At 34.3% G+C, this 24,712-nt stretch overlaps 4 protein-coding genes and 2 long non-coding RNA genes across 6 annotated transcripts; 3 read left to right on the forward strand and 3 right to left on the reverse strand.

Annotated features, from left to right (window-relative positions):
- Positions 1 to 1,267: 1,267 nt before the first annotated feature.
- On the reverse strand, positions 1,268 to 1,745 carry LOC148565907 (uncharacterized). Its single transcript, XR_015883455.1, has 3 exons — positions 1,636 to 1,745; positions 1,479 to 1,531; positions 1,268 to 1,301 (listed from the first exon to the last, which is right to left on the reverse strand). It is a non-coding gene; the product is annotated as an uncharacterized LOC148565907 (long non-coding RNA).
- Positions 1,746 to 2,063: 318 nt separating this feature from the next.
- On the reverse strand, positions 2,064 to 3,683 carry LOC107644079 (uncharacterized). The gene is made up of 5 exons (XM_021124486.2): positions 3,393 to 3,683; positions 3,168 to 3,303; positions 2,923 to 2,983; positions 2,743 to 2,819; positions 2,064 to 2,117 (listed from the first exon to the last, which is right to left on the reverse strand). The coding sequence occupies exons 1-5, from the start codon at positions 3,479 to 3,481 to the stop codon at positions 2,064 to 2,066; spliced, it is 417 nt and encodes a 138-aa protein (XP_020980145.1). The 5' UTR covers positions 3,482 to 3,683.
- Positions 3,684 to 4,266: 583 nt separating this feature from the next.
- Positions 4,267 to 6,726, reverse strand: LOC107642063 (methylecgonone reductase). Its single transcript, XM_016345385.3, has 4 exons — positions 6,280 to 6,726; positions 5,162 to 5,408; positions 4,703 to 4,882; positions 4,267 to 4,599 (listed from the first exon to the last, which is right to left on the reverse strand). Exons 1-4 carry the CDS (start codon positions 6,597 to 6,599, stop codon positions 4,375 to 4,377), a joined length of 972 nt encoding a protein of 323 aa, XP_016200871.1. The 5' UTR covers positions 6,600 to 6,726; the 3' UTR covers positions 4,267 to 4,374.
- An 8,792-nt stretch (positions 6,727 to 15,518) lies between these two features.
- LOC107642064 (uncharacterized) lies at positions 15,519 to 15,887 on the forward strand. Its single transcript, XR_001620598.3, has 3 exons — positions 15,519 to 15,594; positions 15,690 to 15,754; positions 15,868 to 15,887. It is a non-coding gene; the product is annotated as an uncharacterized LOC107642064 (long non-coding RNA).
- A 2,127-nt stretch (positions 15,888 to 18,014) lies between these two features.
- On the forward strand, positions 18,015 to 18,924 carry LOC148565908 (uncharacterized). Its single transcript, XM_088489019.1, has 2 exons — positions 18,015 to 18,726; positions 18,809 to 18,924. The coding sequence occupies exons 1-2, from the start codon at positions 18,015 to 18,017 to the stop codon at positions 18,922 to 18,924; spliced, it is 828 nt and encodes a 275-aa protein (XP_088345145.1).
- A 3,883-nt stretch (positions 18,925 to 22,807) lies between these two features.
- LOC148565909 (uncharacterized) lies at positions 22,808 to 23,717 on the forward strand. The gene is made up of 2 exons (XM_088489020.1): positions 22,808 to 23,519; positions 23,602 to 23,717. Exons 1-2 carry the CDS (start codon positions 22,808 to 22,810, stop codon positions 23,715 to 23,717), a joined length of 828 nt encoding a protein of 275 aa, XP_088345146.1.
- The last annotated feature ends 995 nt before the right edge of the window (positions 23,718 to 24,712 follow it).

Below are 24,712 nucleotides of genomic sequence, written 5' to 3' on the forward strand. Positions count from 1 at the left end.
TTAATACTCAAGAAAGTACATAAAAAATTTAAAAATTTTGTCTGTTAAAAATTATATATCAATTAAAAATTTAATAAATAAATTATATCTCAATTAAAAATTTAAAATATTATTTAAATTGATTTAGTGTAAATTCTAATAAAAAATCATCCGTTGATTTGAAGTAGTGGAAGAAGCATAAGTGTTAGAAAAAAGGTAACCATATAAATAATGGACAATCTAACCACTAACCAAAAAAAGGGTTAAAATGGCAGTTATTTTTGAAAATTACGGCGGTTAGAACCGCCATTATTACTAAAAATGGCGCCTCCAAGAAACGCCGTTATTCTGGACGCCATTCTAATTATTACGGCGGTTTTTAGAAAATCGCCACAATTACCTTGGTTAAAACGGCAATTTTTTGATAGAAACCGCCATTATTTTCAAATAAAATTTGATATTATGCTGTTCAAACCATGTCATGCGGGAATCACGCTACTACTATGCTGTTAAATAAAAATTTGATATTATTTAACTTAATTATTATTAATTATGATGAAGCTACAAAAATAACTTGGTATAACTAGTGAAGAAAGAAAAGAAGTGCAATTGTGGACAAATAGTGAAGAAAGAAAATAACTTGGTATAACTTGATATTATTTAACTTAATTATTATTTGGCTAGCTTTTAAACATGATGAAGTTTTTTTTTTTTTCTTTTGTTCTTCTATGTTTGTGTAAAAGAAAAGGGGAGGGTGGGAGTAATATTTGGTTACACCAAATTGGTAAAATCCCAGAAATCCTTTTGATCACTACTAATGGAGATAAAAAGAATAAAGCCTTGTTAAGTAAAAAAGTTCCTAATACAAATTTCATAATTCTTATGTTCAGATTGTATTGAAAAGGTATTTCGTATAAAGAAAATAATAATTGAATACTTCTGATAAATCATGAACCTACTAGATAGATGACAAAATTAAATGTCTACTTATATAAATATACTAATAGTTCTTGTCTAACTAAGGTCTTACACAAAATCACAATTTACCATCATTTGGCTCTAAGACTAGTGCATTTTTAAAGTTTTTAGTTGTAGCATCTATTTCATAGAGTGCCATATGTGCCTAGTAAATCCAAAACCACACAGTTATCATAAAGGAAAGTGAGATAGATTTAATAAAATATAGCAAAAAAAACCTCCTCAATTCAGATATCAACCTGTCCTTGCCGGAATAATGCTTTGACATTGTTGTCCTCTCCACACAGTGCAAACTTAGAATCAAATAATGCTCCTTTAAGATCTCCTAATTTTAATTTACAGGCCTACAAAATTATATAGCAGAAAAATAACATTAAAGAAAAGCACAAACACAACAGAGGAAAAAGGGGGATGGCAGGGGAAGAGAATCAGTTATATTATTCAGATTAAAAACAGGACTCGATGAAAAATGCATTAAAATGAATGCATTTTGAAGTATAGAAATAGTAACTTAAACTTACAGAACTGTTTGTAAAAAATTGAGACTTAGTTTTTCTCAAGGCTATGCTTTTCTCTGCAAAATCGTAAGGATGTTACGATAAGTGGATGAAGTGGTGAGCATTTGCAGAATAATCACTATACAATCCAGTTATTCATTTGTAGGAAAAACTAGCATACCTCCATCAATCCCTTCTTTCTCCCAACAAACATCTAAGTAGCTCCAATATAGTATAACTACTTATAATTTTGTCAACATGGATCTCTAAAGAGGGATATTTCAGTTTGACTATCTCTCGTAGATCTTCATTATCTGGTGGCCTAATTATCACTCTTCTCCAAAGCACACTAAGGTGACCTTCAAGTACAAAAATTGAAGTTTCAAGCTCATACTTCCAGAAAGAAGAGAAAACAATTTCATCAAACAACATAACCTAGCTTTCTACCAAAAGGAATTAAAATTTTACTTTCTCAACCAAAAGAAATTAAACTTTTACTTTCTCAACCAAAAGGCAATTTATGTTAACAAAAATAAAGAGGCAAACTCATAATTAAACTTTTACCTCTTCAGCCCCAAAGAAGAGGAAACTGTGATCAGCTAAGTTTTCTCAGACCAATTTCAGGGTTGCGACAAGTCCGGCAAGGACCACCGACGCTGTTCCCTACAACAAACCAGGAAATTATAAGAGATGATCATTGGTTAATAAAATAGGAGAGTTGGTCAGAGAAATTTAAAATAAGTTGTACTAGTACTAAACCATTCTTTTGCGTCCAAATTTTGAAAATATAAAGAAAAATATACTTTATTTTTTATTTCACCCAAAATGACTATGAAATTTTGTTAATATTAAGTAGAGTGACAGTGATAGAGAAAGCAAGTATACCTCTAATCCGCCCAAAAATTATAATAATCAAAATATCAATGCAAAAAGTAAAAGCAAAAAGAGAGCATTTAACGATAATAAGTTTCTAAGTTCTAAGTCTATATATTATTCATTAAAATGAGAGAAAGTTCTTATAACAGATTGGATTGATCCATGGAACAGATGAATTGTATTTACCAAATGACCCCCACCAACTCAATCAATCAATGAATCAATACGAATTGGTTCCCTCATGGACTATATATTGAATACCAGAAAGTATAACATATAACAAGACAAATATCACACCCTATGCGTAGTTTTTATTTTGGTAATAATCGACTCATCTTTCTAAACAAGATAAACAAAAAGAAAAGAAAAATGAAGATGATATCAACAAAAAGTATGGAACAATAATACAAACTTGAAGTATTTCACTCAAAGCCTCTCCAGGTGCCATTCTAAGACCCCCTTTTCCTAAACCAAGCTGCTGAGATAGCACTGCTCAGCTTCAAACAACAAGTAACTCATGAATACACATCAAAGTAAGACAAAACCAAAGAAAGTGAACCATTTTCTCTCAAATTTACAAAGTCATATATACCTTTAAGATCTATCTTGGTATCAGCTAAAGCAAAAACGATATAAAATCTGTTTTTCTTGTCCTGTTTGATAAGTATACTAGTTAGGAGAGGGAAATCAAATTGTAAATAAATTAATTATTTGCTCATGTAGGTGCAAAAAAATCACAAATAAATTAATTCATATTATGCAATAAATATGCATAATAACAAGTTATCCATGTTTGTTTCAACCATTTTTGCCTCTTTAGGCCATTAACAAAATTACCACAACTCCATTCTCCGCAGCATCGAGTGCTTCATCATCATCATTATGAAATGTTTCAACGATCCCTTCCTCAGAAACCCTAGCTCCTGCAATTTTAGTAGTTGTAGTTGCCATTTCGCAAAATCTATCATGTATTCTAAAATTTTGGATCAATAATTAAGAGATCGAAGGAATTAGAGTAAAATATTTTCAAGAGAACAAAGGAAAAGAGGGAGAAGAACCTACCTAGCGAGCTTGTGGGAGAAGAATCTCACAACACAGTAGCTTGATGGACGAGATTGCCGGCGTAGGAGAATGCCACCGGAGGAGATCATCTCAATAGGAGATGTTGCCGGAGGAGACCGTCGCAGGAGGAGATTGTCGTTGGAAAAGAGGTCACTAGGAAAGGTCGCCGCTGAGGAAGACGTCACTGAATGAGGTCGCCGTTGGAGGAGGTCGTCGCCGAAGGAAATTGGTCAAAGGAGGTCGTCGGAGGAGGAGCTCGGTCAGAGAAGATCGTCACAGAGAAGATCTCTGTAGCAGTGAGCCTTTGCATTTCAACAAAAGTAGAATTGGATTAGGGTTAGAATTTTTTGGATAGCAGTGATAACGGCGTTTTAAAACCGCCAGAATCAACAAAAATCGCCATTAAATAGAACTCAATTATGGCAACAAAAAAACGTCATAATACCCGGATATTACGGTAGCTTTACAAAACCGCCGTAATATTAATACCATTTTATGTGCTTTTTTTTTGTAGTGAACGATGCCCGATGATTTCATTTATTTCAACGGTTGGGAGAAATAAACGGTTAACAATGTTTCATTTTTAAAACAGTCAATTAGTTTGGTTTAATTTATATTATTAATATTTTTCATTATTTTCAAAAAATATATTTTTATATTTATAAATACATATATTTCGTTTACATTGTAAATGAAATTATTTTTAATGTATCTACATATATGAAAATTAAAAAATTTATATATCTCGTTTATCGTGTAAATAAAATTTATTAAAAAATTTTTTATTTACCGTATAAACAATATAATAGTAAATGACGTATTTTTGTAATAACTTTTAAAATTATTTGTTTCAGTAAATGTTATTTAATTTATATAAATAAAAAATCCGTGGATTAACGGAGTTGAATACGAGTGAAATTATTACATTATTTATTTGAATGAGAGATTATGGTGTTGCGAATTAAGAACTATTAATACTTTTTCACGGATCATCATCCCAGAGTTCTTCCAGAGACTTGTATGGCCCATTTTCTGATACAAAGGCTTCTCCCTTAAACATCCTACACTGTGGAATCTGGCTGATTTTTTCTGATTCTTCTTTGCTTAATTCCCAGTCAAATATTTCAAGGTTTTGTCTCATCCTCTCCTTGTTGAAGCTTCTCACAATGGGGATTACCCCTTGCTCATGTATCCATCTTAGTGCTATCTGCATGAAAATGATTCTGCTTTTAATTCACACTATAAAGTAAATTTATAAATTTAAATTTATAACCTTAATGGAAAAATAAAGAAATAAATATATTAAGCACCTGAGGCACACTCTTGTGCCTTGAATTGGCTATGTCCTTAAGGATTGGATTGTCCATAACGGAATTTATACCATAGAATTCTCTGTAAGCTCCTAATGGTGACCATGCACTCACATGGATTCCTTTCTGCCTGCAAAATTCTCTAAGCTTCCCCTGCTGCCATGTTGGGCTCATTTCCACCTAAAACCATTTGAAAGGAAGAATCACTAAAAATATGTACAATGTATATTTCAAAAATTATATAGAAAGTTAAAAATACGTGATGATAAATATTTTACCATCTACCTAAATCAATTGTGTTTAGTCACAAAAAAAAATATCAATTCATTGTGTTTCGGGTTTAATATGTATTATAATATTATTAGAAGAAAATTTGTAGTAGTTCAATGTAGAAGACATAATTATCAAGTAAAAAAAAAATAAATAAAAAAAATAATCTCAACAAACTTTAATGTATACCTGGTTGACAGCTGGAGGAATAGTTGCATTTTCTAAGAGGTGTGTGAGTTTTTTAATGCCAAAGTTGCTTACACCAATGGATTTGGCTAAGCCTAATCTTTGACACTCTTCCATGGCTTCCCATGTTCCTTCTATTTCAAAGGGAAGCAAATCATCCTTTCTTACTTCAAGAGCTCCATCAACTTCAGGCTTGAATCTCAGTGGCCAATGAATCAAATAGAGATCTACATACTCCAGCCCCAAGTTCCTAAACAGTGTCAAGGAAACATAGTAATTAAACAAACAACATATATGTATGAAAATAAAGATGATGAATATGAATGTATAGATAACATAAATAAGGGGATAGAAAAATGAAGAATGTGAATTTTAGATAACATAAATGAAAGGGAAAAAGATGTACGTTTTTTGTCTTTTAAATATGGGGTGCAACAAATTTGTCCCTTATTGAAAAGTATATCAATTTCTGCCCTACACTTACAAATTAAATTAATCTTTATGGTGACTTAGAAATAATATAAATGAAGAAGAGATGGATGAATGAATTAGTTGTTGTAACAACCTATAACTAACTCTAAAATCAACCAATTAATTAGATCATTTCACAATTCTCTAACCAACTCTAACTCTATCATTTCCTTCTTCCTCTTTGACCAATGTATTAAATTGAGAAAGTAAAATTTCACTCTATTCTTTATGATTTATAAATTCAATGGTCAAATTGTTTCTTATATTTTTTAAGAGTAATTAGAAGATATTATAGATATAAATCATACAATCATTTATGTATCTTTTTTATTAGTTTAAGTTTTTGAAATAATTAATTTCATGACATAATCAAAGTTTATAATAAAAAAATTAGAATTTGATCCTTGTTATTCCTAAAAAAAAAAATAGTACAGAGAGAAATAAAAGTCTACACAAAAATTTAAACAAATTCAAAAAAAAAAAATTGGAAGAAAGAGAATATTATAAGTATTTATATATTTTTTCTATCTGCTTAAATTTTTGGAAAAAAAAAATAGTTTTATGAGAGAAGAACATACATACACAATTAAGGAGAAAATTATAGTTGTCGAAAAATTCCATAAGGAGAAAAGTAATATCAATATACTAACTTAAGTGTGGTCTTCAGAGCTGGAAGAACAAGGTCATGGTGAGCATTGTTGCACCATAGCTTGGAAGTGATGAACACTTCGTCGCGGTGGTTTACGATTCCTAGCTCTAAAGCCTTGGCCAAAGCCTGGCCTAGAGGGACCTCAGTTCCATACAAAGCAGCAGTGTCGAAGTGTGTGTATCCAGCTTCAAAGGCATCAACATATGTTGGGGGAAGAGACTCTGTTGCTGGAAGAGGAATCACTGCAGTTCCATACCCTATCACTGGCATCTTCTCCCCTGAGTTTAGAATCACTTCTGGGATCTTCTTCTTTGCTTCCATGTTCTCTACCTGCTTGTGTTTTGAATTGTGAATTTGTATGACTAGAATTAATGAAGGAATGAATGAAAGAAAAGGATCAGGTAATTCAAAAATAAATCTATAATATATAATTTTAAAAAGATGAATACTACCGTGCCTAAGACATGGTGTCTAATTTCTTAAAAAAGGTAAAAAAAATAATATTTAATAAACTTTAAATATTTTATTTTTATTTTATACATTTTATTTTTTACTTATAAAAAAAAATTAAACAATTTAGGCACCATAATAAAAGACACCATAGAATTTACCTTTTAAAAATAAGCAACAATTTTCAACTAATAAAATATACCATTCAACTATGATTTTTTGAAAATAAAAAATGGACCATCAGATCAGTCCGATTCAAATAAAAAACTGATTGGCAATAAATCAGTTAAAAAAATTAAAAAATTTAATTAGAAAACTAAATAATTAGTCGAACTGATATGATTTTTTAACTGTTAATTAATTTAAAATAATAATTCTTTTTTAAAAAATATTTTATATAAATATATTATTTGATTATTATATTATAAACAACTGGTTTGATTTTCAAAACCAAACATTCAAGTTCAACACATTTATATACATAGTCTATTCACATGAATACAATAATCATAAATTCTAACATAGTTTACAACCACATATATTATGTTATGAATGTAACAAAATTCTAGCGGGACACGTTGAAAAAGACTACTTAAACATTTAAAACAAGAGTCGCTGTTTAAGGGTCCCCATCCCAGAACTCTTCCAAGGACATGTAAACACCGTTATCAGATACATAAAATTCTGCCTTATAGAGCCGGCTCTATGGAATCTTGCTGATCTTGTCTGATTCCTCTTGGCTCAGTTCCCATTCAAATATGTCAAGCTAAGGTTCTCTCTCATTCTCTTCTTCTTGAAGCTTTTCACAATGGCACTTGCTTCTGCTTCATATATATATATATCCATCTCAGTGTTATCTACATCATCTCCATGTGTTATACATCCATGGATTCTTTTTGTAACGGTGTCATTAATTACAACACTGGACCACTCATGATTTTAATGTATTTTTGTTAGTTTTAGAAAATAGTTTGAAGGTGGTTTAATATATGGATTAAGAATTGAGGATGATAATTTGATGAATGGTTAAAGAAATAAAACATATTTATTACACTACAAGAAAAAGCGTATTTATCGACGAAAAAAATCGACGGCTATCTCTCCCGGTCGATATTTTTCGACGGCTTGCCGTCGATATTTAAAAAAAAATAATAATTAAAAATAAAATAATAAAATCAACAATCTAATCGTCGATTTTTTGATGATGCATTAAATCTCTTTTAATTATCGTCATATTGTAGACGAAGCGGGGGATGAAAATACTTTTATATTAAAATCGACAGACATAGCGTCTATTTTATATTTAAAATATCGACAACATTTCTGTCGATAAATTTAAACGTCATTGTTTCTCAAAATACGAAGCGAGAGATGAAAATACTTTTATATTAAAATCGACAGACATAGCGTCTATTTTTATATTTAAAATATCGACAACATTTTCGTCGATAAATTTAAACGTTCCAGATTTTTTTTTATTTTTTTCAAAATAAAATCGACATACATACCATCGATTTTTTTCTTCTCTTTTCTTTTCTGCATTCAGAAACACAATTTCAGACCACTTCACGGTTGCGCCACCATCACTCAGTTTGCTCGCACCGCCACTGTCGCTCCTCTTGCTCGCGCCACCACTGTCGCTCCTCTTGCTGGCGCTGCCTGTCGCTCCGTTGCTGCCGTGCCACACAGTCGCTCCTTCTCTCTGTTGCCGTCGTAGCTCCTCCTATTTTGGTCCTTCTCCGCTCTCTCTCAATCGAACTCACAAAAAACAGGTATCATTTTCTGACTGTTACTGAACTCTTTTCAAAGCCAACTTCAGTTTCATTTGGAAATTCCCTATTTCAGGTGTAAACTATGACCTAATTGTAATATCCTGTTTTCTAAATCTAGAAATTCTGGTCATGTTTATTCTGGTCATAATTTGCTGCTTCATGAATTCTTAATATATTATTTCTCTGCTAATATTCTTTCTCTGCTTAATTGAAATGATTGTGGTACTTATTTCATACTCTCCTTCTGTACTGATTTTTGGTTAGGAATTTTACTTTTGTTCTGATTTGGATTTTGCTTTTGTTCTGATTTGGCTTGCTGTTTGTCTTAAATAAATAATTTAAGAAAAACTTCTTTTTATCATAAGTGCATTATGAATTTTTTTTAAAAAGAAAAAAAAATCTTTTGAAGAGCATTGTTTTGTTACTTGTGATCTGTTTCTATGCATCAATTCTCATCCACTGTAGTTAGTTAACGAATGAAGTGCTGGCTCTGTTATTTCTTGATTGAGTAAGAAGAAGGAGTGAGTAAGAAAAACCCCGTCTGAGCATGAGACTGAACCATTTTCTAAGTACTCCTTGAATCCTGGTACAACTTTGTTGTTGGACCATTTTGCTTCTTGCAGAAACGATTTGCACAAATCACACCACTGATATCATAAGTATAGACATATCAATCAATTTATGAATCTTCATAATAATTGTGTAGATAATAGTGAAAACATTAATTTAGGAATCTAATTAAGAGTTAATAAGACTTGATTAAACTTAGGAAAAGTATAGTACATACAGCTTTTTTGAGATAGGGAAGCCACTTGACTGTATGATCTTTGAAGATATCAAAAGCCATTTCATTGATAGTGGTATAAAGCGCTAGGAAGCACAATATCATGTAGTCTGGAAGATTGTTAATGGTATTTACATCCCATTTGATATAAAAGCATGCATATAATAATAATTAAATTTTGCCGCATTAAGTTATTGTTATAAATATATACTAAATAATATTGTTAGAGAATCAATTAGAATCATTAGAATCAATTTAGATCAATTAGCATCGTCTATATTTATATAGCATATCTGTACATTAATTGTAGGATTCTATGTCTTTATTACTTTGATTTATTTAGCACCTATAAATACCCCTTGTATATTGTACCTGAGATACAACTCAATAATACACTTTTCAGATTATTCTCTCAGTCTCTTGTTTCTAACATGGTATCAAGAGCTTAGGTTTTTTTTTCCAATGAATTTTGGTTTATAGTCCCATTGTTTTTCCCTTCCGGTAGTGTTCTTTGGCCTCCTTTTTCGTTCCCTTTTTGACGCTTTGGTTCGTCACTACCATAACCATCTTGTTCGTCTTGTCGCCGTGCTTTCAACGCAACCAGAATCGCCGCCATACGCCTCCGGACGCGCCCCCACGCGCCGCCGAAAGACGCTGCCACGACCAGGTTGCTCTCCTCTCCAAATTCCACCCGTGCCTCTTTGCCCTCATTTTTCTCTGTGTTTCCGATGCTTTGGTTCGTCACCTCCGGCATCATTGTAATCTCCTCTTCATTAGCTTTCCAACGCCGCCAACCGTGCCACCGGAAGCCACCGGACGCGCCGCCACGCGCCGCCGGAAGTGAGCTGGCCACCACCACTGTTTTGTCTTCCAGAAGTTTCAGGAGCCGTTGATCTCCGCACGATCCAACGCCGCAGGTGCTGCCACGTGTCGCGACGAAGCTTCCTCCGCCGACCCGCGTGTCCGACCCGACCCGACCCGCGCCCGACCCGCGCATCCAGCACGCTGCCAGCGTGTCTCTCTCCCTCCAATCAGGTGCTGCCACGTGTCGTCCCTCGCTGACGTGGCGCTGACGCATTGCTGACGTGACGCTGACACATTGCTGACGTGGCGCTGACGTGGCTGCCAAGTGGACCCTCCCTAAGGTTTTTTGGTGAGCTCTTTCCGATTCCGCGCTCTGTTTTCTCGTTTTCTGCCCCGAATTTGCAGTTTTCTTCTTCCTTTGCTATTTCTTCTATTACTATGGAAAAACCGGATGTCTTTCAGCCTATCCCTGTTATTCTTAATGGCTCCAACTATGCACATTGGGTTGAAGCCATGCGAGGATTTCTTAAAGGGAGAAAATTATGGCGATATGTGACTGGTGATATTGCTTGTCCTGTTAAGCCAACTTTATCCAAAGATGGTGCCTCCAAATCCAAGGAGGATGCTGAGAAGGAGAAGGACTATGCAGAGAAATTGGAAGATTGGGATAGTAAAAATCATCAGATTATCACTTGGTTCCGCAACACTTCTACTCCTGGCATTCACTTACAATTTGGGCGTTTTGAAACTGCTAAAGAGGTATGGGATCATTTGGCGAAACGTTACACTATCTCTGATCTCTCTCATCAGTACCAACTGCTTAAGGAACTTCATAGCCTTAAGCAAGAACGTGGCCAAGCAGTTTTTGATTTTCTTGCTCAGATGGAGATTATTTGGGATCAGTTGACCTCCTGTGAGCCTGTTCTTAAAGATCCCACTGATGCTAAGGCATATGAGGATTATCGGAACCGGACACGTCTCATCCAATTTCTGATGGCACTTACTGATGACTATGAGCCGGTCAGGGCTTCTCTTCTTCATCAGAATCCCTTGCCTAGTCTTGAAGATGCTCTTCCTCGTCTTAAGTCTGAAGAAACGCGCTTGGGATTGCTTCGTTCTAAAAGTGAAACTGTCTTTGCTGCCACCGACAGAAAGGGAAAAATCTGTCGCAATTGTAACCGGCCTGGGCATTCCTTCTCCGACTGTCCTTCTATTGAATGTCGTAAGTGCAAACAAAAAGGCCACATTGGCTCCAATTGCCCGAAACTGTTCTGCCATTATTGTAAGCTCTCAGGTCACTTGATTGCTACCTGTCCTACTCGACCACCACGCTCAGATCAGAACAAGTATCAACCTCGTCCCAACCACTCTTCGCATGTGCCTGCCTCTGCTGCTGCTGCTAATGAGTCCACCTCTTCCACATCTCTCAACACACCTTCTGTCTCTCCATCAGATATTGAAACCCTTCTTCGGCAACTTCTCTCTTTTTCTGGTAATACCCCCGCTACTCTTTCCACCCCTCCAGGTAATTCTAAATGGTATTTTGATTCTGGTTGTTTCAATCATATGTCTCCTTTGCGTCATCTTTTTTCGTCGTTGTCTCCCACTACAAATGCACCTTCTGTTAACACTGCTAATGGTTCCCTCTTGTTCTCAGTCTCTTGTTTCTAACAAATATAATAAAGCAACCTCTCAATAGCATCCGTGAAGAGAACATCAATTCTCTTTTAAAGTGGCTTGATTCTCTTTTTCATTTTTCTGCATTTGTTATTTTTCATTGGATTTTGGCTAATAATCTTAATGAGTGGCCACCGTTTTCATTTTACAACTTGGAGTGCTGAATTTAATCAATCATTTTGAATAGCAATTAGAGTGAAACTATGGTTGTGACTTCTGTCTTGTCAATTATAGTGAAAACTATAAGACATTACTATTGAGTAGATGTGCGTGCTTACTTAAAGAAATCTTTTAATGGTTCTTGTTTCTATAAATGTAATGTATTTCCCCTCATCAATTTGATAGAGAGGGAAAAAAAAGAATGGAAGAAGCTCTTCTTGGAAGCTAGATTTAGTCACTATAAAATAACACCCATATTTGGTATGAGGTCACTCATTGAAGTTTATCCTTGAATAATAAAAGGCAGAGATATTGATCTATACATTGCTTTATTTTGTTAGGAGTTAAATCTTAGTCATATTTCTGTTAATGATCTAGGCCTCTGCTTTATAACAAGCATATACAATAGCAGTTTATATTGGGAGCCTGTTGTAATAGTTTCTCTCTCGGTGCTTTATAAATAACATTAAACAAACCTATAATAAGCTTCAAAGTTCAAATAGCCTGTGTTTTTGTGCAACAACCTTGTGCTGTTGTACATATATATTTCCTTCTTTTGTGCAACAACATTGCAGATTGTTGGTATTTAACACCGGCGCTAAGATTCTTGGTATTTAACACTTGCTGCTTGATTGAAGGTTGCTTGGTGGCTTTACATTGGAAGATTGTTGGTAGGGTGTGGGATGGTCCTTCTATCTTTTGTGGTAATGTTAAGATTCATAAACTTTCTTATAATTTCAATTCAAACTTCAAATTGCATTCAGCTGATAAAGTCAAAAGAAACACAAATAATTTTTTCCCTTTTATATAACATAACAGGTTCCAGTTTATGTGTAACACCCTACCACCCAAAACTTTACGCTTAAGTCGTAAAATAGAGGTAGCGAGGTATTACGACTTCTAGAAATTAAAATAAATTCTTATAATAGTAGAAAGAATATAATAGACTAGGAGCCTTGAAAAAATGGGTAAAACAAAATCGCAAAAATGAAAAACGCCACGCTCCGGAAACGGAACAACTTGCGAGTGAGGCAAATTATAACTATAAAACGTAAGACAATAAAAGTAGGAATCGAAAGCCATAGGTACCAAATAACAAGCTTCTAACTCAGTCTGCGAAGTCAAGGCTGGCCGGAGAATATTTACATATATATATACATATCCAAAACCCAAGATGTACACAAACAAAATCCTGCCTCTCCATAAACCTCTAAGAGGATCAAAAAAAATAAGTTATGTGGAGAGAAAACTAAGTACGTGTATATACATCACTGCACAACAAAATAACACAGTAACCACTTCGCTTCAGGTGACCAGACGCCTAATGAGATACCTTTCGACCTGCATCTGAAAAATAACAACATAGTATGGAATGAGAACCGGAGGTTCTTAGTATGGTAAAGGTGCCTGCATAGTTAATGTAAAAGGTCTCGGGAGAGCCAGAGGCATTCCTAGAATTCCGACACTCAGAATCATTCTTAAGGAAAATAAACTAAACCAAAAGTTAGGTAAGTTATCTGAGGTATTCTAGTTCTGAATCTAACTTTAACTTAATACTTCACTTTCTGACTCCTCCAGTTCTCCGAATCTCTGGTGGAACAACCCTCGTCATCCCTCCGCCAGACAAGGGGCCTCTTAGTTGCATAGACCAACATTACAGGCAAGAAAAACACAAATAGAGAAGCATTCACAACAAGTAGAACAAGTAGCAAATAAGCGTAATTTAATAGTTAAGCAAGCTAAGACAATGCACACTCAAACAAAGCAAACAAATGCATATGATGTATGCCTGTCCTAGGGCTGATGAGTCTCATCTGTCGGTTATACAGCCAACCCGACATGTCCTGGTAGTTAACCATTGGACAGTCCCTCTGTGCGCGCGTCCCCAAGCTCAATAATTTCCATGGAGTTAAACTCCAAGCTCAAATATAATATTCAATATTTATATATATATATATATATATATATATATATATATATATATATATATATATATATATATATATATATATATATATATATATATATATATATGCATGCTCATGGGGAAATTCGGAGAGTTAAAGTGTCCGGTCACATCTTGCGACAGAGGGTCAACAAATAGTCTCAGATACACAAGCCACATAATAATCTCTTTCCTTTTTAGAATAACACCTCAAATTAAAACTCTAATTCTTATACAAACTTTGGCAGTATCTCCTTTAAAACTCGAATTTCTGCCACCCTTCAAGGGTCCCAACTATCAAATCAAACACCTCTCAGTCCTTCAAATCATTTCCAGTAATAAAATATTTCAAAATCAAACAAATACTAATATTAAATCTTTTCTCAAAACCAACCAACTTCAACAGTAAATTATTAACAACAGCTAAACCACACATTTTATACCATATACACAATCCATCAATTATTCATTCATTTCATTCCTATCTTAAGGTCTTCTAGTCTAAGTTTTCACGTGACATTAAACATTAACTACGAGAAACCAAAACCATACCTTCGTACGGAATCAAAATATTCAAAGCTCTGGAGAAGCTTTCTGACCGAGCTATCGAAGAAGAAAACGTCCAGAATCGTCTGTGCCTCCTAAATCCTTCGTTGGCCAAACTCAAAGAGTATAGGAGTTACGTCACCGTCAACTTCTACCGATCAAAAGTGGTGCCAACGTATAGAGGAAGAGGATACGAATACTTTTATCGGATTAGATTTTTTATTGGAGTTACGGATTATAAGAAATCGAAGCCAGAAGTTTAGTGGGGTTTAAGTTCTTTTTTTTTTCTCTCGGCTACGCTCTTCTTTTTTTTTTCTTTTCCATCGTTCTCTTATGATATTCACACAATATATATATATATATATATATATATATATATATATATATATATATATATATATATATATGTGTGTGTGTGTGTGTGTATGGCTTAAGGAAGCCTATAAGCCACCACCTTGGCTTTCTTTATTATTATATAAGCCTTATGATATATATATATATATATGCACACAGTCTAACATATAATGATAATAATAATATATATGTAATTTAATACAAAATATAAACTGCCTTTTACTTTTATGCTTTATGATTAATAATAATAATAATAATAATATTAGTGATAGTAATGATAATCATGTAATAATAATAATAAACGTAATAATAGTAATAATAATAGTAACGTAATAAATATAATAACAACAGTAAATTTATAATACTAGAGAGTAAAATTATATAAACTTATAATACATATAATATTCATAAAAATTATAACCAATGTTTATAATAATAATAATAATATAGATTTGATTAAATTCAAATTATTATAAAATTAGTTCAATTACTAATAATAAAAATAATTTTCTAAAAATAAGGAATTCTAATTTTATAAAATAAATTATAACTTATTTATATTTATATTTTTAAAATTGTGGGTCGCTACATTATGTAGCAGAAGTAACACTGAAGAATCTCCGAGGAGGATTCACCACGGTTCATCAGGTAAAGTGATAAAATATTCTCTCAAATGTCCTTTTACTTGCATCATGTTTTACATATTTCATGCATTGCATTATTCCAAATCCTTATTATTATGTTGACAACTTATGATTTGTTGTGGGGTATCATTAACTTATCTTATTGGAGCATTCTTGAATTGGAGGATTTTGGCTCTGATAGGTAAATGACCTTCTTTCTGGTGTTGTTTTAATAAAACATGAAATCAAACAACTGGGTTGATGGAACTGCTCACATCTTTTTCATTTTTGTCTCAGGAATCATTCCTTGTAGTGCACAGGTTCTGAGTCTACCCTTCATTCCTGAGTCTCCTAGGTGGCTGGTTAGTTGTTCCTAGTTGTTTACTATCATTCAAACAAGCAACTAATCATTCTTCACTTTTTATTAAAATGATTGGAGTTGCGAAATGTCACCGATACTTACAATCTTCTGCAGGCAAAGGTTGGTCACTTGGCAGGGAGCGAAAATTCTTTATAGCGCCTTAGGGGAGAGAATGCCAATGTTTCTCAAGAGGCCACTGAAATTAGAGTATATAACAAGCGTTTGTTCATTCGAGTGCTAAACTCGTGTGTTACAATCTATCTAGAAAGCAGAAGAAGCAAGGAAAAAGATACCACAAAGTCTAACACACTAACATGCACTGTTTTGGTAGGATTATACAAAAGCACTTCAGCAGCATTCAGAAGCTAGCATTATTATATTAGCACTCAGCACTCATTATATATTAGCACTCCACTTATTATTATGTTCCTCTTCCTCTAACATTTCTTCATCTGCTTCCTTGAATCTGAGGCTTGCACTCAGCACTCATGAAGAATGTGGTGGAAGCCTGTTTGTGAAGGTGTACATGGAAGGCATTCCAATAGGGAGGAAACTCGACACCACTATTCTCTGGGGTACAGAGATGGATGAAGTTGTAGTTCAACCTGGTGAGAGATGCCATGTCCTCACTTATGAAGATGAAGAAGGAGATCTTGTTATGGTTGGGGATGTTCCTTGGGAGTAAGTCATCATCATCATCTAAATTCTCTTCTTTCTTTCTTTCTTTAATGAAACTAATTGATATTATATGTTGATGTTGGTGTAGGATGTTTGTTTCCACTGTAAAGAGGTTGAAGATCACAAGGGTAGACACATTCACTACCTTTTGATAATGCAAATCTCTATATGTTTTGGATTAATTAGGTAGCTTCAGAGACACTACTGAGATTTTCAATTTTGTTCTTAGTACTACTACTACTAGTGTAGTCTTAATTACAAGTGTTGAATCATCAAACTATGCACAAAGTTAAGTCCTCAGTTATATATACTACATGCATAGCTTGCTCACTAGTCACTACTTTCTTCTTTCCTTCAACATGTATAATTAATTAATTAATTAATTCCTGTTGTACATTCATTCCTAATTAGTGTATGTCACAGCTTCTTTTTATTAATTAGCTTTTCATAAAGGCAAAAGATATATTGACATATACACATAACAAGTATGAACTAGAAACAAGTAAAGGTTATATTGGCAAAATAATATAGTATAAATTTTATTTTTATATTTAAAAGTTTATTTGTCTTGTTATCTAATATTCTATATAAATTTTATTTATATATTTAAAGTTTATTTGTATTAATTGTTTACTATTTTTCAAAAAAAAAATAATTAAAACATATAACTATTAAAATCGACGAAAAAGTTGTCGTTTTTTAAATTTAAAATAGACAAAAAAAACAAAATATAGACAAATTCTTGGTCGGTATCTAAATTAATAAATCGACGGCAACTGTGTCGATTTTATTGAATCAAATATCGACGGCAGTGTTGTTGATTTTATTAAGCATATTATAGAAACAAGAGGTATGCAAGTAACAAAAGTTTAGAAAAGTCAAAGGTAAAATTCAATTTGAATTCAAAGTGGTTACAAAGTTCATGGTTCATCACCAAGATTCTACAAACTTCTTGTGCTATCTATCAACTTGCATGGAATAGAATTTTCATGAAGCATGGTTAAAGAATTGAAGAAGCAAAGTTTGAGTTGAATACAATAATCATCAATTGGCTAGATATTGCTAGAAGCTAATATTGGAAGCTTGAAGATTTTCTAAGAACATTCAAGAGAATAGCACAACTACAACATTCTACAACATTGAAGAAATTCAAAATCAAATTGAATTGAAATTAGAAGATTATGGAAACTACATGAATGCAAGTTGAAAGAAGATTCATGAAGCCAACTCATAAAATGGTGGTCATTACAAAATTGATTTGTGATTCATAAATTATTATTTTAGTAGGAAGCATTGCCTATATAAAGGCACATATGTCTTGTGTATTTTGTGTGTTTCATAATGAAATGTGTATGTTTTGAAATGTGAAAATTCTCTCCTTTGTTTTATGAGTGTTAGTGAGTTTGAGAGATGAAAAATATGATAGTGTCATTTATATGAGTGAGTGATCCTAGGGCCAATTAGTTGTGGGTATTATACTTACATTTGGTATCAGAGCTGGTTAATCCAGCGCCTGGTGTTTGAGATTAGAGTTTGTGAGGTGTGGGAGAGTTCTCACATAGTTGTTTACTCATAGAGTCGGTATGGCAAACACTTTCAATATTGTGTGGTCCGGTCCCAAGTTAGATGGAAAACTTGATTATAGTTATTGGGAGACTTTGATGTCTACCCATTTGAAGGCCCAAAACCTGTGGAATTTCATTGAACCGGGTTTGCAAGAAGGAGCAGATGCTGCCCAACAAAGGAGAGATCAATTGGCGCTATCTCAAATTCATCAAAGAGTAGATTATACGGTGTTTAGCAAAATAGCAAATGCCAAAAGTGCAAAAGAAGCATGGAACACGTTGAAGCTATCATACAAAGGCGTAGATAAAGCTCAGAAAGCAAAGCTACAGTCTTTAAGAAGAGAATATGAAAGGTACGAGATGTCTAGCTCAGAAACCGTTGAGCAATATTTTACTCGTGTTACAGACCTTGTCAATAAGATGAGAGTCTATGGAGAAGATATGCCCGATAGCAAAGTGGTGGAGAAAATTCTTCGCACCATGCTGATGAAGTATGACCATGTGGTGACTACGATACTAGAGTCCCACGATATGGATACTATGACGATTGCAGAATTGCAAGGAACCATGGAAAGCCACATCAGTAGAATATTGGAGAAGTCAGAAAAATCAACCGAGGAAGCCCTGAAAAGCCGAGTGAATTTCAACAACGTTGCAGAATCAAGCCGTACACAAGAAGGACGAGGTCGTGGTTTTAATTTTCAAAGTAGAGGTAGAGGAAGTTTCAGAGGTAGAGGTCGTGGCAATTACAACCAAGGAAGTTACAATAATTTTACACCACCTAATCAAGGAAGAGGTGGAACGAATTTCAGGCCTGTCAACCGAGGAAGAGGTCGAGGCAATTTTTATCAAGAAAGAACCAATTTCAACTGCTTTCATTGTGGAAAGTATGGACACAAAGCAGCAGATTACAGATTCAAAATGGTGAATAACAATCAAGCACACGTTGCAGAAAATCAGCATCAAAATGCTAATGATAATCCGGGTACTCAGACTTTATTTTTTACAAGTAATTCATGTGCTGAAGATGAAAATATATGGTACTTGGATAATGCTTGCAGTAATCATATGTCTGGTAGAAAAGTTATTTTCTTCTCTAGATGATTCAGTTAAACTATTATTGAAGTTTGGTAATAGTACAAAGATCCCTATTGAAGGAAAAGGGCACATACCAATTAGATTGAAGGATGGTTCTCTGAGTTATATTTCTGATGTTTTCTATGCTCTTGAACTTGATTATAATTTACTGAGTATGGAGCAATTATCTGAGAAGGGATATAAGATGATAACTTATCTTGGATATTGCACTGTGTTTGACAACAACGGAAGGTTCATAGATAAAGCAAAGATGACTTCAAACAGAATGTTTCCATTAAAAATTCAACATGTTAATCCCTCTTGCATGAGTTCTGTGATACTTGATGATAATTGGTTGTGGCATATGCGGTTTGGGCATTTCCATTTTTCTGGCCTAAACTACCTGTCAAGAAAAGGACTTGTTTCTGGTCTACCACAGATTCATATTCCCAATTGTGTTTGTGAGATTTGTCAACTGGGAAAGAAGCACAGAGATCCATTCCCTACAGGAAAGTCTTGGAGAGCTAGAAGATTACTTGAAATTGTGCATTCAGATCTCTGTTCTGTAGAAGTTCCAAGTAATGGTGGTAGCAGGTACTTTATCACTTTTATTGATGATTTTAGTAGATATACATGGGTATATTTTCTGAAGTAGAAATCAGAAGCATGTGATGTCTTTAAGACATTCAAAGCGTTTGTCAAAAAAAAAAGTGGCTGTAAAATCAAAATTCTCATAACAGACATAGGAACAGAATATCTTGCGTGTTCAGAATACTTTAAGCAACACGGAATTCAACACCAACTAACAACTAGATATACTCCTCAACAAAATAGAGTTGCTGAAAGAAAGAATAGAACCATCATGGATATGGTCAGATGCATGCTCAAGTCAAAACAAATGCCTAAAGAGTTTTGGGCAGAAGCAGTTGCAACAGCAGTTCATATTTTGAACAGGTGTCCAACAAAGAGTGTTCGTGATAAAACTCCAGAGGAAGCTTGGAGTGGAAAGCAGCCTTCCATTCATCATTTCAGAGTCTTTGGGTGTATTGCTTATGCCCACGTACCAGATCAATTAAGGAAGAAGTTAGATGACAAAGGCGAAAAGTGTATCTTTATCGGCTATAGCACAGACTCAAAAGCATACAAGCTATACAATCCAGAAACAAAGAAAGTGATCATCAGCAGAGACGTGACGTTTGACGAGAAAGACATATGGGACTGGAACACAAAGACAGAAAAGCAGCTGACTATAATTCCAAATACATGTGATGAAGTAGAAGAAAGACAACCTGACATAACTAAACAACCAGAATCATCTAGAAGACCGCAAAGAGAACGGAGACTACCTGCTAGATTAGTAGATTATGAAGTTGGCAATGACAACGATCCGTCCGATGAAGAGATCATAAATTTTGCTCTATTTTCAGATTGTGAGCCGTTGAACTTTGAAGAAGCCTTTAAAGACAAAAATTGGAAGAAAGCAATGAATGAAGAGATTCATGCCATTGAAAAGAATGACACATGGGAGCTGACAGATTTACCAACAGATAAGAAGCCGATTGGAGTAAAGTGGGTTTACAAGACTAAGTACAAACCCAATGGTGAAGTTGATCGTTTCAAAGCAAGATTAGTTGCAAAGGGATACAAAAAAAAATCAGGTATCGACTACTTTGAAGTATTTGCTCCTGTTGCTAGATTAGACACTATTCGTATGATTATTTCACTCTCGACTCAAAATAAGTGGAAGATACATCAAATGGATGTTAAGTCTGCATTTCTAAATGGCACTTTAGAAGAAGAAGTGTATGTTGAGTAACCTGCAGGATATGAAGTTCTTGGAAAAGAAGATAAAGTTTATAAATTGAAGAAAGCTTTGTACGGGTTAAAGCAAGCACCAAGAGCATGGTACAAGAAGATTGATTCTTATTTCACTGAGAATGGTTTTAGAAGATGTCCGTTTGAGCATACTCTTTATATCAAGTTTGTTGAACCTGGAGATATCTTGATCGTGTGTCTTTATGTTGATGATTTGATCTTCACTGGGAACAATTTGAAGATAATTACAGAATTCAGGGAGGCTATGATAAAGCACTTTGAAATGACAGATATGGGCTTGATGTCTTACTTTCTTGGCATTGAAGTGGTTCAAAGAGATGATGGAATTTTCATTTCTCAGAAGAAATATGCAAATGATATTTTGAAGAAATTTTAGATGGAGCATTCAAAGCCAGTTTCTACTCCAGTCGAAGTGAAGTTCAAGTTGCTGAGAGAAGATAAAGGAAGAATAGTGAATCCTACATATTACAAAAGCTTGATTGGAAGTCTGAGGTACTTAACTGCGACTAGACTAGATATTGTGTTTGGAGTTGGTTTGCTTAGCAGATTTATGGAGGAACCTTGTACCAACCACTTGCAAGCGGCAAAACGGGTTCTTCGATATATCAAAGGTACTTTAAATGATGGAATTTATTATGAGAATACTAATGAAGTAAACCTTGTTGGCTACACTGATAGTGATTGGGCTGGAGATATAGAAACAAGAAAAAGTACTTCAGGGTTTGTATTTCATCTTGGTTCTGGTGCAATTTCATGGTCGTCAAAGAAACAACCAGTAGTAGCACTATCTACAGCAGAAGCAGAATATATAGCAGCAGCAAGTTGTGCAACACAAGCAGTTTGGCTAAGAAGAATTCTTGAGGAATTGAACGAGAAACAAAATACTCCAACAACAATATTTTGTGATAACATGTCAGCCATTGCACTTTGCAAAAATTCAGTATTTCATGGAAGATCGAAGCATATATTCGGGTTCACAAAATCAGAGAGTTGGTGAATGAAAAAGAAGTTGTGATCGATTACTGTCCAACTGAAGAACAAGTTGCAGATATATTTACAAAGTCATTGAAGACTGAGTTATTTTACAAGTTGAAAAGGATGCTTGGAATGATTAATTCTACAAGCTTGATTTAAGGGAGGCAATGTTAGAAAATTAAATCAAGAGGTATGCAAGTAACAAAAGTTTAGAAAAGTCAAAGGTAAAATTCAATTTGAATTCAAAGTGGTTACAAAGTTCATGGTTCATCACCAAGATTCTACAAACTTCTTGTGCTATCTATCAACTTGCATGGAATAGAATTTTCATGAAGCATGGTTAAAGAATTGAAGAAGCAAAGTTTGAGTTGAATACAATAATCATCAATTGGCTAGATATTGCTAGAAGCTAATATTGGAAGCTTGAAGATTTTCTAAGAACATTCAAGAGAATAGCACAACTACAACATTCTACAACATTGAAGAAATTCAAAATCAAATTGAATTGAAATTAGAAGATTATGGAAACTACATGAATGCAAGTTGAAAGAAGATTCATGAAGCCAACTCATAAAATGGTGGTCATTACAAAATTGATTTGTGATTCATAAATTATTATTTTAGTAGGAAGCATTGCCTATATAAAGGCACATATGTCTTGTGTATTTTGTGTGTTTCATAATGAAATGTGTATGTTTTGAAATGTGAAAATTCTCTCCTTTGTTTTATGAGTGTTAGTGAGTTTGAGAGATGAAAAATATGATAGTGTCATTTATATGAGTGAGTGATCCTAGGGCCAATTAGTTGTGGGTATTATACTTACATTTGGTATCAGAGCTGGTTAATCCAGCGCCTGGTGTTTGAGATTAGAGTTTGTGAGGTGTGGGAGAGTTCTCACATAGTTGTTTACTCATAGAGTCGGTATGGCAAACACTTTCAATATTGTGTGGTCCGGTCCCAAGTTAGATGGAAAACTTGATTATAGTTATTGGGAGACTTTGATGTCTACCCATTTGAAGGCCCAAAACCTGTGGAATTTCATTGAACCGGGTTTGCAAGAAGGAGCAGATGCTGCCCAACAAAGGAGAGATCAATTGGCGCTATCTCAAATTCATCAAAGAGTAGATTATACGGTGTTTAGCAAAATAGCAAATGCCAAAAGTGCAAAAGAAGCATGGAACACGTTGAAGCTATCATACAAAGGCGTAGATAAAGCTCAGAAAGCAAAGCTACAGTCTTTAAGAAGAGAATATGAAAGGTACGAGATGTCTAGCTCAGAAACCGTTGAGCAATATTTTACTCGTGTTACAGACCTTGTCAATAAGATGAGAGTCTATGGAGAAGATATGCCCGATAGCAAAGTGGTGGAGAAAATTCTTCGCACCATGCTGATGAAGTATGACCATGTGGTGACTACGATACTAGAGTCCCACGATATGGATACTATGACGATTGCAGAATTGCAAGGAACCATGGAAAGCCACATCAGTAGAATATTGGAGAAGTCAGAAAAATCAACCGAGGAAGCCCTGAAAAGCCGAGTGAATTTCAACAACGTTGCAGAATCAAGCCGTACACAAGAAGGACGAGGTCGTGGTTTTAATTTTCAAAGTAGAGGTAGAGGAAGTTTCAGAGGTAGAGGTCGTGGCAATTACAACCAAGGAAGTTACAATAATTTTACACCACCTAATCAAGGAAGAGGTGGAACGAATTTCAGGCCTGTCAACCGAGGAAGAGGTCGAGGCAATTTTTATCAAGAAAGAACCAATTTCAACTGCTTTCATTGTGGAAAGTATGGACACAAAGCAGCAGATTACAGATTCAAAATGGTGAATAACAATCAAGCACACGTTGCAGAAAATCAGCATCAAAATGCTAATGATAATCCGGGTACTCAGACTTTATTTTTTACAAGTAATTCATGTGCTGAAGATGAAAATATATGGTACTTGGATAATGCTTGCAGTAATCATATGTCTGGTAGAAAAGTTATTTTCTTCTCTAGATGATTCAGTTAAACTATTATTGAAGTTTGGTAATAGTACAAAGATCCCTATTGAAGGAAAAGGGCACATACCAATTAGATTGAAGGATGGTTCTCTGAGTTATATTTCTGATGTTTTCTATGCTCTTGAACTTGATTATAATTTACTGAGTATGGAGCAATTATCTGAGAAGGGATATAAGATGATAACTTATCTTGGATATTGCACTGTGTTTGACAACAACGGAAGGTTCATAGATAAAGCAAAGATGACTTTAAACAGAATGTTTCCATTAAAAATTCAACATGTTAATCCCTCTTGCATGAGTTCTGTGATACTTGATGATAATTGGTTGTGGCATATGCGGTTTGGGCATTTCCATTTTTCTGGCCTAAACTACCTGTCAAGAAAAGGACTTGTTTCTGGTCTACCACAGATTCATATTCCCAATTGTGTTTGTGAGATTTGTCAACTGGGAAAGAAGCACAGAGATCCATTCCCTACAGGAAAGTCTTGGAGAGCTAGAAGATTACTTGAAATTGTGCATTCAGATCTCTGTTCTGTAGAAGTTCCAAGTAATGGTGGTAGCAGGTACTTTATCACTTTTATTGATGATTTTAGTAGATATACATGGGTATATTTTCTGAAGTAGAAATCAGAAGCATGTGATGTCTTTAAGACATTCAAAGCGTTTGTCAAAAAAAAAAGTGGCTGTAAAATCAAAATTCTCATAACAGACATAGGAACAGAATATCTTGCGTGTTCAGAATACTTTAAGCAACACGGAATTCAACACCAACTAACAACTAGATATACTCCTCAACAAAATAGAGTTGCTGAAAG

Source organism: Arachis ipaensis, chromosome B5, assembly GCF_059453495.1.
Source record: "Arachis ipaensis isolate K30076 ecotype BB chromosome B5, ASM5945349v1, whole genome shotgun sequence".
NCBI classification, from domain to species: Eukaryota; Viridiplantae; Streptophyta; class Magnoliopsida; order Fabales; family Fabaceae; genus Arachis; species Arachis ipaensis.

Excerpts from the sequence above, each read along its gene's own strand:
- LOC107644079 (XM_021124486.2), bottom strand. The coding sequence starts at position 3,481 with ATGATCTCCTCCGGTGGCATTCTCCTACGCCGGCAATCTCGTCCATCA. Across the intron at positions 2,984-3,167 it reads CTGCGGAGAATGGAGTTGTG|GACAAGAAAAACAGATTTTA; the intron begins GTAATTTTGTTA and ends CTTATCAAACAG. Across the intron at positions 2,820-2,922 it reads TACCAAGATAGATCTTAAAG|TGCTATCTCAGCAGCTTGGT; the intron begins GTATATATGACT and ends GAAGCTGAGCAG.
- LOC148565908 (XM_088489019.1), top strand. The coding sequence starts at position 18,015 with ATGGCAAACACTTTCAATATTGTGTGGTCCGGTCCCAAGTTAGATGGA. Across the intron at positions 18,727-18,808 it reads AGGTAGAGGAAGTTTCAGAG|GCCTGTCAACCGAGGAAGAG; the intron begins GTAGAGGTCGTG and ends AACGAATTTCAG.
- LOC148565909 (XM_088489020.1), top strand. The coding sequence starts at position 22,808 with ATGGCAAACACTTTCAATATTGTGTGGTCCGGTCCCAAGTTAGATGGA. Across the intron at positions 23,520-23,601 it reads AGGTAGAGGAAGTTTCAGAG|GCCTGTCAACCGAGGAAGAG; the intron begins GTAGAGGTCGTG and ends AACGAATTTCAG.
- LOC107642063 (XM_016345385.3), bottom strand. The coding sequence starts at position 6,599 with ATGGAAGCAAAGAAGAAGATCCCAGAAGTGATTCTAAACTCAGGGGAG. Across the intron at positions 5,409-6,279 it reads GCTCTGAAGACCACACTTAA|GAACTTGGGGCTGGAGTATG; the intron begins GTTAGTATATTG and ends GACACTGTTTAG. Across the intron at positions 4,883-5,161 it reads TTCCTCCAGCTGTCAACCAG|GTGGAAATGAGCCCAACATG; the intron begins GTATACATTAAA and ends AAATGGTTTTAG.